Raw genomic sequence first — 12,872 nt, forward strand, 5'->3', positions numbered from 1 at the left:
CTCCGGATAACTATACGTCCCTTTTCGATCGTTTAAGTGTGGAAGGTCACACAAAAACGGAGGTTTTCGGAAACGCAGGTTTTCGAAAACGCATTACTGTGGACGGGCCGTCAGAACCTCAACCGGCCACCAAACATTTAGACGCAGCGTTTTTGTCATGGATTTGAGAACAACGGTCCTTATCTGCATGTCTTGGGATAATATTGTTACTGCCGTGGGCCAAGAAATTCCACACATTTAGGAACAACCCAAAGTAAGTTTCTTTTTGCTTTATTCGAACCAATTTAATAATTTTCATCTTCGTCTCTCAGTAATAGAGACATATTTATTTCACAAGCGACGTATATCAAATGTATGAAAACGTTACAAACGCCAATCCGTCCACGTTGGCGAGGTAAAACACCCAAAGATTTGAGAAAGAGGCAAGGTGCACCGAAATCTTCAGCTTGGGACTGTATGTGCTTATAGCCCTCGAAAGAATTGCTTGCAAAATCCCTGACAGGTACTCAATAACATGAAGCAGTCAAAACCAAGCTCATACCATAGGCACGGCAGTATTGGTTTAGCATTGACCTCTGATAGGCTTAGATGGTTTTAAATTTTTTCAACAATCACTTGGCCTAGCAAAAATCAAGGGCACGAAGGCTACTGTATGTTTTTGTTTCGTTACACAGAATCCGCCATGTGCCCGCATCAACTTCCAAATTGTTTTGGACTTAACAAAACGATTCCAGAAATTCACAGGAATACTAAGCAAGAAACAGAAACCGAATGGGCTACCCAGCCATAGGGAAATTATTACGATACGATTTCTTGCTTCAAGAACGTGAACTGAGATTACCCTTAAAAAACAGTTAAGGAGCCTTCTCACGAACACCGACTCACGGTATGGCAACAGAACGCAAAGAAATTATATCAGTTTGAAGATATTTAGCATAAGAAAGTTGGGAAAATCACTATTTGTGTAAAGTTTGACAACCAGGTTCTCAGAGTTTCTTAGCAAACCTTGGGAACCAGGGTGTAAAATACTTCTGATTCACAGTACTAGAAACTTAAGTAACTTGAAATTTACACTTACTGAAAGTGATTTTTTTAACCCTACATCAAATTTCTTTATACCTTGTCCCCACCGACCTCAAACTTGCCATAACTCGTACATTGGTATAAAAAATTTTTGAACGACGGATTCCTCAGTCGCGCTCATTTGTAAAAATGAACAACAGCTTATTCAGTCAACTGTATCAAAACTGCCAACAATCTTGAGTCGCAAATACAAATATGGCCATTACAAAGCCAACATCATTCATCTGTGTCTTTTGGTAACCTATCTGTGAAATGTCGGTGAAATCTTGGGCTACACATTACAGGCAGTTGCTTCAATAAGTCATTGTTCATTTAAACAAATCTTTTCCATTTTCCTTGACGGTTGTAGCTCAACTACCTGGCCTTTTAATACTTGGTAACGAGGATCTTAGAACAACTCTTCTTAAGAACAAATCTCTGTACTTTTCCTATGTACATAAAAAAAACAAAGGGACTTCCATAAAAATGCGGTGAAGCTTTAATCAAACAAGATAATTTTACATCAAGGCCAGGCAACTGAGCACAAAGCTTTAAAACAGACAACCAGCCCACCCAATTGCAAACCAATCCCAGAAACAGATTGTCCTTGCCAAATGACAGTCTGAGCTCCAGTATGAATCAATTGATTAGAAGAAAAATTAATAATCTTTTTCATTAACTTGATGTCCCTATTTTCTCAGAGCTGTCATTCATAATACTCCTTCACCAAAGGCAGAAGCAATCATCTTTGCACTGAAACCTGTCGCCAAAACCCAGGGCTCCACATATTGGTAGTATAGAGAACTAATTAAAACATAATAATAATAATAATAATAATAATAATAATAATAATAATAATAATAATAATAATAATAATAATAATAATAATGTGATATGATTAATCTGATGCTATACAATCTTGATATCTTGCTCAAACAATACTTGACGCAGAAGATGCACAGGAAGTGGAAGTTTCATGGCATTTTTCGTCTTATCTGGTTTGAGATAGTTTCTTATTGCTGCAGAACACTGAAGTTGCAGCGTCCGTGGCCGTCTTTGAATATTCTCCATCCAGTCTCTAAGTCTTAAATCAGTGACAAATCTTTCAGCCGTAAGTCCCAAGCAATTTTTGATCCACAAGTTTGCGTTTGCCTGAATAAGTTTTTTAATACACATTTTATGGCTGTGTCTTGCTGCAAGATGCAATGGTGTGTCATTGTATGATGTCCCTTGTGTGATGCATACTGTTGTGGCATCCACATCAGCACCATATCTATGAAAGATGTTTTCTATCATTAGTGACAAATTCTTATGAAATTATTAATCTCTCTAACAATGGAAGAGGACAGTGAAAAATTGTGAAGGTTTCGGGATTTTTGTATCACGTCCACTTTGTGTAAAGAGTTGACTGAATTTTTGACAATGGACACAAATTACATTTGAAAACAACATGCATCTTCAATAAATGACGCATTGCTGGTGAAAAACCTGCCAATGACAAAATGCTACAGATCACAAATAGTAATTATTATTGGTCCTTTCAATTTCTTCCCAAGTCAGTTCGAATGGTCAGAACATTTGCGCACACCCTGAATACGGTTGTTTGTAACTTTAGTTATGTACACTTGACATTGTTATTTTTTGTCACAAAGCTTTGGTTTGTGTTGTTTAAGGACGGTGCCTACTATTGTTATTGCGCATACGTTCTGAGCATCTCCAGATACTCAAATTTCCTATCGCTGATGCTTACTAGTATGCAGGGATATCTTTGCGCGGTTTAAAACTATGCAGAGAAAGTAGATCTTCGTAAGTACTCTTGGTATCCAAAAAGAAAATTGTGGGTAACCATGCATTCTTTAGAGATAATTAATTTTCAAATTTAGAAAGAACGCCATACATTGCTTTGTATTTTACAGCTTTTTAAAAATATTGTTCATGAATTATCTTTGAAAAATGCGTGGTTACCCCCAATTGTCTTTTTGTATTTCAATAACACTTGTTAAGATCTACCTTTCCTGCATAATCATGAATCAGGGCAAAAATACATTTGAATTAGTAGGCACCGTCCTTAAAAGTAAGTTGTTAAGTTGCATAGCAAGAAGGGGCCAGTAAATGGTAAAACAACACGAAATGAACTGCACTGCTGTCTACTCCACTTCCAGCAGCAACATGACCACAAAACATTATTCTCATTGGCACACTATTGTAAGCTACAATAGGTCTTTTCATCAACTAAGTTATCCAATCTTACACAACAAAAAAGAATCATTCTTTTCAATTCTTGAAACAAATGCAACTAAATCACTGGGGGCAAGTGTCTTCCCCCCATACTGGCTATGTAGAACTTAATGTATTTGCTTGCACAGATGTAACACTCGACAAGAGAAAATTTGTACTGATATTATTTAAGTCCTTCTTTGCCAGAGATATATCGTTTAGCTACATGGATATAGCCACGTTATCTACCTCCTGCAAAGCCAGGCTTTAATGTCACCTAAATTTAAATTTTATCTGCTTGCAAAGCTCAGTTCACCCTTTTGCCCAACTCTAAAAAAAGCAGTGTGTAGTGTGCTTCAAATACTCAGCTGAAACAAGAGCAGAAAAAAAGCGAGTGCATGTGAAGAATCACCTTCTTGATGACCTTAAATTTGACCTTTTTCTTCATCTTTACCCCCAGATTCAAAACCTATCCACAATTTGTATGGCAGAATAAACTGAACAAAAGGGAAGTACTTGTTCAGAAGTGTTCACTCTGACTGTCGTATTTAGTCAGCCATTGAAAGGTTTGAGAAACTGGTAGGGTTTAAAATCTTGACCAACATCACAGCACCTGATTAAAACTACTGCTCACTATTGTCTGTCTTTAGGAATTATATGTTCATGATACGAGGACATAAAGAAAGTCTGCAAAATAACGTTTAAGTTTTACGTTTTCAAAGGCAAATCTTGTCCATCGTGAAATCACTTTGCAATGATTTAGGGATTGACAAAAGAAAGTACCTTTGCAAATAACTGTCTTTGTATCCAAATTTATTCAGAAAAATCAGAAAAGTAAAAACAGTGAATAGATAATGGCATTTTCACGAGAAAGGAAACCAAGACAAAGCGCACAATAGCCAAAATGTTTGGGTCAGATGATTGCATGATCAAAAGAGGTATTTGAAACAATATAGATAAGAGGCTTATGTCTACATTCCATCATGCACTGTGTGTAGTCAAGCAAAGAAAAATGAGACTAAAAAAAGTTGATTTGTGAATGTACCAAGTTTCTTTGAAAAGGTAGTAACAATTAGAAAATTCAGTTCACTTGACAGACATACATGTGTCATAGAGCATCCTGGTGGATTCTTAATTCTTCTTAAGCAAGTTCTTGACAAGCTTTTCATATTTATGGATACGAGGCCAAGCTTAGTTGACTTAAAAAGGCATCTTTTAAGACCCAAATTGCATTTCGTGAGCATTATCAACAGATTTATTCTTAAGCATTTCCAATGAAACAGGAAGATTAAGGAAGCTGCTTTTAAGCTACCTCACAGCAATTCAAAACCAAAATCTTTTTTGACATCACATCCTAGGTTTTTCACTAATGACACCAGTTTCTATTAAACAAATCAGTTCTTTTAGCTTTTCAGAAGATTTATTATTTTGCAGCAAATAAAACAGCTCCAAAATTTAAAACATCTCTTGGTCACACATAACCGTTCCTGACGTCACAACCTACATACGCCATTTTGGAATCACGTCCATTCAAATATTAATAACATAAGGACTTCTTTTTTAACTCCTTTCCTTTGAGGGTTAACCAGTGCAGATCAGAAATCAAGGAAGCATTATCAAATGCACAAAACTTTTCTCAAACCCTTTCCTTTAAAGGCAATGACTATTTATTCAGATTTCCTCAATTTTGTAAATCACTGTTAAGCAGACAAGCTACCACAGATATAAGTAAAATGCAAAGTAGAAACACACCATGGATAAGAATGATAAGTTCATCAAGGAGACCTTAAAAGGCTGGACTTTGGTAATAAGGCTTTTCTAATGTGGTTGTGAGGCAAGAATTGGCTTGTCTAAGACGGCATTTGCAAGAATTGACCAAGAGTAATCTTCAACACCTTGACACAGTGGTTCTGCAACACATCTTAAAGATACTTAACAATATGCCAAGGGAAGAGGAGTAGAGACCATTATACAGAATCCTACATGGGTGAGGCAGGGAAGAAATCAATAATTATTATTCAAGCATGTAAAGGAAAGAGACGGTGCAATAAGAATTCTCATATTTCGCATTGCCGTTTCCATTGGACACCGTGCCTCCACTGGAAGTGACATCACTAGTTAACACCACAAAATCACATGCAGACTGCATGCCTCCAGTCAAGAGACAAAGTAGTATTTTATGGATGGGAATACCTTTGGCCATGGCCACCAACAGTCAGTCACTGAAAGACGATAATAAAACAAATCTTGTGGCCACTTGAAATAAATTCAATTGGTAATTCTGTTTCTAAAGTACCTAAGTAAATTCAAGTGGAATGATATTTGAGCCTATAGGAATGGAGAAGTCAGTGGAGCTAATGCCTTCTCATACACATAAAGTGGAAAAAACAAGAGAAAAAAATTGAGAAAACAGTCCAAGACAGCAAGTCTTGTCAGAAGGATTTTACTTCACAAACAAATGATTTAAGTCTAAACAAGATAATCAAAGAGCTGAAATGTCACGGGTGACTTTTGAGAGCACAGTGTGTTGTTTCGGAAAACAATACACCAAACATAATGTGTGAAAAATGGCAACCAAGGTTAAAAAGTTGGAGAGGGAATTAAAAACTGCCATGAAAGATAAAAATATTGTTACTTTTTTTAACGCAGTAACGGTAATGGTGATGAATTTATATAGAACATTTTCTATACTCAAATGCATATCTTCTATTCATTCATATAATACGCATCAATCACAGATTGATAATCTGTTTGTTACATCTGTTCATACCACTCAATACGGCATTCGTTCTCTCAGTTACACTGGTCCAAAACTTTGGAATTCTTTATCCATTGATATTAAGAAAATCAAGCCATTTTCCAGTTTTCATCAATATATCAAAAATTCCGTGCTAATGGTTATACTACTATTATTGATTCCTAATTGTTTCACGATTATATTATCTTTAAATGGTATTTAATTAATGAAGTAATACCTTTTATCTAAAACAATTATTTTGCATCTCTATTCCTTCTACTCATATTTCTTGTTTTCGTTCACCTACTCGGTTAGTTCCATGAATTATTTTGGTGTCCCATACTCTGCACAATGAACCTACAATTATTGTAAATTTCTTTTCCTTTGCAATCTCGTGGTTTTATATTTTAAGCAGTAAATTTGCATTAATTATTATTTCTGTGTGACTTTAAATAAAAATTGACTAGACTTGACTTGACTTGACCTTTGACAACTGTGGTGCAGTTGCTTGGTCTTGATTTTACAAAATGAACAAACACCCATTTTGAAAGATGAGGTGTTTTTGCTCAAACAAATTCAAAATTTATTCTACTAACTCAAATACTTTCATGACTTTTCACAGAAATCCATAACCTTGGAATAAAAATATCACACATTTAACCAGCCAGTCGATATAGACTGAGTGCCAAAACGACAAGTCAACAACTTGACTTGTCGACCCACCCAAAGCAGGAACACTTTCAGAAAGTTTCACTTTCATTTACAGACATTCACACGGATGCCATGGGCATCTATCACGGTTCACATTTATGGCAGTAATCATGTGTTTTGGATTTAAACTTCAATATATTTTTTTTTTTCAGTATTTTACCTGATCAGAGCTTCAACACACGACGTCCTTCCATACAGAGCAGCAGAGTGCATTGCTGTCCACCCCTCAGCTGTTTTTGAATTAACATCAGCCCCTTGTCGCAGAAGAGCCTCTAAGCATGCCAGGTGTCCATATTCTGCAGCATGGTGAAGGGGTACTTGAAGGATCTAGATAAATCAATTAAATTATCAAGAAACTTAGCCGCCCCATTTGAAAAAATAATACTCACATGGACTGTTACTTAATAGAATCGGAGGAAAATCCCTGCTCCATTCCTAGGTTAGTTAGAGGGCTGGACTGTTTCTTTATGGCTTGCGTATTTTCCACATTAAGTGGGAAGGATACAATAGCCAAATGACTGCAATATATCAGGGACAATTTGTTATTCGATTGGAAATTGAGGGTTTTGTTTCCAGTCAAACAGAAAAATAGACTTGGAAAGCAGAAAAATGAAAAGCAATGACTTGCCAAGGGGCAAGGGAAACTATCGTTGAGGGGAGATTTGTAAAGGAATTGCCTTTTGGTTTTAATAAACACAAATAATAATAATAATGATATAATGATAATTATTATTATTAAACATCATCAGAACACAGCTTAAGACTAAGAGGCTGTTAATTATGCCTAAAACTGCCATCCATCCTTGAGGTTAATGGGTTAAATAGCATCACGTATGCAATTTCACAGCAGAGTGCTTCTTGTACTCCGAAAACTTAAAAATTACACAGTTGTGCCAACACACAGCCTAAAGACAATATACAAATCCGGCCATGATCCTTAAGAGAGGTCAAGACAGAGTAGAGGCCATTGGGATCAACACTTCACACTTTGAGCCTTTCAACAAGAGTCTTTCTGTAGGCTGAGAACTGTTAGTCTAAGTGGTGGATATCAGAAAAAGACTTCCTGTACACATCTGTCTAAGAGGCATTTGAATGTGGGAGTTCATCAAACACAAACACTCAAGATTTTGCAACAATAATATTGTTTTGTAACCGCAACCTTCAAAATGGCGCGCCTAAGACAATCTTTGTCATTCCAATTAAAAAGGGTTTTCAAGCAGTCATTCCAAGTTCTATTCAACCTCTTCTTTTAAAGAAAGTCCAAAATGAAAGTCCTCCTTATTAAAATAAGTATTCATATCTAAAAGGTAAAAAGGTAGCTCTTGGACTGCCTTTGGAAGTGTACCAGCAGGCAACAAATATTAACGAGTCAAAGACATTAACTGGCTAAATTAATTGCATTAAACTATGACTTCAACAGGATAAAGCTAACTTCACATTTGGGATTAACCATTTGGATGACTTAAAATGACTATATTTTCTTGCATATGACACAGTTTAGTGAAATGGTTAGAAATAAGATTTTTCAACCAGTTAAAATGTTGTATACTGCAACGGAAATGGCGCCTATCAAACTGTAACTATAAAATTCTTAAAATGACATCACATGGTCAGGCAATTAAAAAACCTTGGCATGGATAAATAAACACTTGAAACTGCATAGCCATGTTCCTTTTCCAACAGAAAGCAAATGATATTCTCACAATAGTGTTACTGATGACACAATGTCATCACCACTACATAATAGCTTAGATTTCAATCTATTGGTTTCAATGCTTGAAATACTAGTATGACAGTGACCATCTTGCTGCACTGTGAATGGTAAACTGTTTCCTTGCTTTAAAATACAAGGGATTGAAAAGAAGGAAAAACAGACAAGTACTTCGCACTATTTGTTCCTGTTTCCAGCTGTTCTCATGCAGCCAGACCAAACATACCATGAGATTTATTGCCAACACTTTGCATAGTAAACACACTTATTTTAGGGAAGATTTTTATGAGGAGCTCCAGCGATCTCTGTGAAATTTTAAAACACCAATAAATTGAATTAAAAAGCTCTGAAGTAGACAAGTAAAATACAAAAAAAAAATTTAAGCTGGATTTTGGGGGAGAAAAGCAAATAAGTTTTTATGGGTCTCTGAAATCAATAATGGACTAATTAACTTTCATGTCAAAATCCTATCATAGGAACAAATTGTAAAATGATCCGAAAGGGAGAGAGTTCAACATTCTAGTAAAATATGACAACAAAATGATTTGGCAAAAGGATAGCGAAAGGGAATCTGCATAAACACTAACAACTGCAGAGCCTACTTCTAAACAAAGTTAACATCCTAGCATGAGAAAGTGTTTGAGGCAATTATATCATTGTGTTAAGCGAGAGGGAAATTAATATCACCCCAGGGGTGTTTAAGAAGGTTAGCTCCATCAAGAAAAAATGAATCACACAGCTTGTTAAAATGGAATAGTGAATAGATCTATTTGACAAACTGATGATTTGGAGTCTATACATGCTGGTGTTGAATATAGATTGAAGCTAAGAGTATCAGCTATAAGACTGGCAGATGGTTCTCGAATGAAAAAATTCCACCCTGAAAACTAACTGAATTTATCACTGACCATCCATCACACATGGATAGGATTAAGTAACATGAAAATTCTTAAACAAGAGAGATACATTCAAAACAAGCCAATCTCTGCAAAGTTTGGTTTATCCCAGAGGCAATATTGACCTCAGTGAGGGATAAAACTTTAAGACCCCTGAATATTAAAATCCTGAGAATTTGGGGGTTAAAGCAATCAGCCATGCATGGGTGCTTATGTCCTCCGGGCCGAAAGGTTACACGGAGTGTTTTTTCACAGCCCTGGTTATCTTTAACTGTCCAAAATATCATTTCACCGTGTTGCTAAATTTGAGCTTGCACAGCTCTCACGAACGTATGAGTAAATATATAGTTAGGGCAAAAAATCTAGGACAGGCTGTCTAGGGGGCTGCATTTTTTGGATAATTTCGACGCTGTGTGAGATAAGGAGAGTCGTATGCGATTGCAGGCAAATTTATTATCTCTTCCAAGATAACAATCTTGCCGTCCTTTTGTGATGAATGTGAAAGGCTTTGAGTCTGCTGATGACTCAAACCCTTTCTGCCTCTTGGTGATTACGAAACGAAACAAAAACCATCGGTAATGAACACGACATGTCCGAAATAGAAAACACAGCAATATCAGTACTTGAAAGCTCTTGTGTTAGCTATTAGTCTGCAAAAGCGCCAATGGTTGAAAAAACCCCACCTTTGCTGAAACGCTTTTGGTCTCAAATCAGCCGATCAAGAAGAATTTTCAGTCTTTCACAATGAACGAAAACCCAGTCCAACACATCGAATCCAAACACGAAATTTAGGAAAACATCATGTAAACGTACAGTACATTGCAAATCCAATTTTGACAGAAATCTTAGACAGATGTCATGCGTTGAAAAAAACCCTTGAGATTCAACAGAATACAATTGGCTGGCAGCCATTAATCAAAAGAGAAGAGAGAGCGCCAAATACTGAAGGAAAAGCCATAAATTGAGTGAAGTATAAATAACACGCCGTCGCCGTCGCGGAGTTCGCTGTGTATATCATGACTAGGCCAGACGAGTCGAAACGACTTTGCTCGAAATTGCTTGCGATCTCCGAGATTTTCCCACAGAATAAACGTAGATTTGTAAATTCTCCGACGAAAAGGGGTCCACAGAAAATAATCTTAAGCCTATTATAAGTTTTCGCCGACCCGAGATATGACGGATTATATTTGGTGCGAGTTGTCACTAAACACAATGAAACTCCAATACGGACAGACTCTGTGGAGACGTAGATTGATGTCTTTACGACTTACAGACTGGAAATACAGATAAATGAAAATCTAACATCTCTGAAAAACATCCGAGTGTTTTTCATTCAAAAGATGGTAAAAATGCGTTTTAGCACGCCGGCTGGAGGAACGCAAGACGATTTGATCCAAAAATGAACTAAAAAATGATGTCAAATGTTGCATTGAAATAACAGATTTGAGCGGGTCGGAAGAGCGACGCTGAGATTTTTAGAAAAGGCAAAGAGAAGCTGTTCTCATGTTTTGGGTCCGCTGAGGTGGTCAAATACCGAGAGAATTTTGCATCTCCTGCGGAGTATACGACCTTTTGAAAACATAAACAGAAGTGCTGTAACTGCAATTAAAATTATAAGGTTACCAGATTACGGTGGCCCAAAGCTCGAAATCGCTAAATCACGGAAAGAGCTTGGCATATGCTTGCTAGATAGGCACTCACATCTCCGATAAGTTAGTGTTTTCTGGTGTCACGATCAAGTTTGTAAATTAAATTCCCCTTATGTTATTAAGATTTCGCGATTTTCGGAAGTTAGTTCGTATCGGTAAAGAACATGTTCTCTCCTTTTAAAATTTACAGTTTTGACGGACTCCCCCCAGCTGAGAGGCTTGAACACAAAAAGTATCGGCGAGGTTATAAACATGAAAAGTGCAGATGCGTTAGTCTGCAAGAATGTAGCATCCACATCAAAATAAATCACAGAGGCTCGATAATGCCGGTCACACAAAGATTCAGAGCTTATCTTACCCTCCAAGATGGAACCAGAGGCGGGTCCACTTCGGCCTTGTAAAACAGTAAAAGTTCAACACACATTGTATGTCCATGACGAACTGCCGTATGCAGAGGTCTCCAGCCACCATTTGCGGTTGCATTTACGTTCGCCCCATGTTGTAAAAGTACATCTAAACAGTCCCTGTGTCCGTTCCGTGCTGCATAATGCAACGCTGTCCACTGACTTCGCGTAGAGGCATTCACGTCTGCTCCTTGATTTATAAGAGCTATCAAGCAGTCTACGAAGCCTTGTTCGGCCGCTTCGTGGAGAGGAGTTAAACCATCGTATGTCGCTATATTAACATTTGCGCGGTAGTTCAGTAGAATTTCGACGCATCTAAACTGACCGTGCCTCACGGCTTCGTGCAGTGCCGTTTTCCCATATTTATGGCAACCATCGATCGGAGCTCCAGCCTTGAGTAACTCGCGAAGGTCCTTCTTTGAGCCTTTATAAGCGGCTCGTTTCAGTTTGCACACCAAAACCTCAGGGCTGACTTCAAGTTCTCGCCTTGAACAAGGAGCGTTGCCCATCGTTATCCTTTTGAAATACGTGATGAAGAGGAATCCCTTCACCCTTATGTCAGATAGACATACTGTCTGTCTAGCCTTTTTCTACGTTGGTTTGTTGGCGTTTATTTTCACCGGAGTACCTTGAGGTAAACCAATTCAGTGTCCTGACAGGGGAGGAGACGGTCGGACTCATTTTATTCCATCAACAAACACATACTGTCAAATCAAGAGTCCGATGTCCAATATCCTAAATCAGATTTTTATTCTTCACGTTTCTCACTTACTCTTTGTTCGAAACCAGAAATTCTTTGACTTTTAAGACATTTATAATTAAGTTTTCTTTATGGCAACAACACCTTTGTCTTTGGTTGGTGGGGGAGGTGTAGTCGTTGTTTCTCAGCACGGGGAGGGACTCGGGTTATAAATAGAGCGCAAACATGAAAGTCATAATCGCGCGGAACTGTGGCTTTTTTTACATTCGAGATATTCTTTTGAGTTATGCAAACCATCTACGGCGATAAATTAGTCGCTTGCGCCCGCACGGCATCTGTTTTCGTCAGGTTTATACGTAAATATTGCGTGAAATTACCCCACCCCAAAGCTCTTGTTATTCCTTTGTGGCTGGGACCGCCAACCTTTGATAGGTTATTCAGCGTGTGTCAAAGATGGCGCCCGAGGACATTCGATAGCGGGGCAAATAAATAGCTTTATTCCAGTTGACTCACAGGTCTGGCTAAAGTATGACGAAAATGAAAGATACCTCTCTCGATAAGCTTAGTTTTGAAAAGTATCGAAACAACTTGGGTATTAATTTATTTTTTGCTAATTGAACGTAATGGTGTCGCGATTTGTGACGCTTTAGACTTTGGCATGCGCACGTTTGAGTAATTTCATCGCTGAATGCAGTTCGTATTGTAGTTTGAAAGTTTCTAGCACTTGACTATGTGGAACGTAAATGTGTCTTTGGCGTAAATATTAGATCAGGTGTGGACAAAGC

At 37.5% G+C, this 12,872-nt stretch overlaps 1 protein-coding gene across 1 annotated transcript; it reads right to left on the bottom strand.

Moving 5' to 3' along the window:
* Positions 1–254: 254 nt before the first annotated feature.
* Positions 255–12,003, bottom strand: LOC137999687 (ankyrin repeat and SOCS box protein 5-like). Its single transcript, XM_068845541.1, has 3 exons — positions 11,342–12,003; positions 6,888–7,054; positions 255–2,335 (listed from the first exon to the last, which is right to left on the bottom strand). Exons 1-3 carry the CDS (start codon positions 11,894–11,896, stop codon positions 1,972–1,974), a joined length of 1,086 nt encoding a protein of 361 aa, XP_068701642.1. The 5' UTR covers positions 11,897–12,003; the 3' UTR covers positions 255–1,971.
* Positions 12,004–12,872: the final 869 nt, after the last annotated feature.

The sequence above is a fragment of the Montipora foliosa genome, chromosome 4, assembly GCF_036669935.1.
Source record: "Montipora foliosa isolate CH-2021 chromosome 4, ASM3666993v2, whole genome shotgun sequence".
NCBI classification, from domain to species: domain Eukaryota; kingdom Metazoa; phylum Cnidaria; class Anthozoa; order Scleractinia; family Acroporidae; genus Montipora; species Montipora foliosa.

Bases quoted from the DNA above. Each gene is read 5' to 3' on its own strand.
- LOC137999687 (XM_068845541.1), bottom strand. From the start codon at position 11,896: ATGGGCAACGCTCCTTGTTCAAGGCGAGAACTTGAAGTCAGCCCTGAG. The intron at 7,055-11,341 runs GTAAGATAAGCT...TGATTTATCTAG, and splicing joins CTCTGGTTCCATCTTGGAGG to ATCCTTCAAGTACCCCTTCA. The intron at 2,336-6,887 runs GTAAAATACTGA...CATCTTTCATAG, and splicing joins TGTGTTGAAGCTCTGATCAG to ATATGGTGCTGATGTGGATG.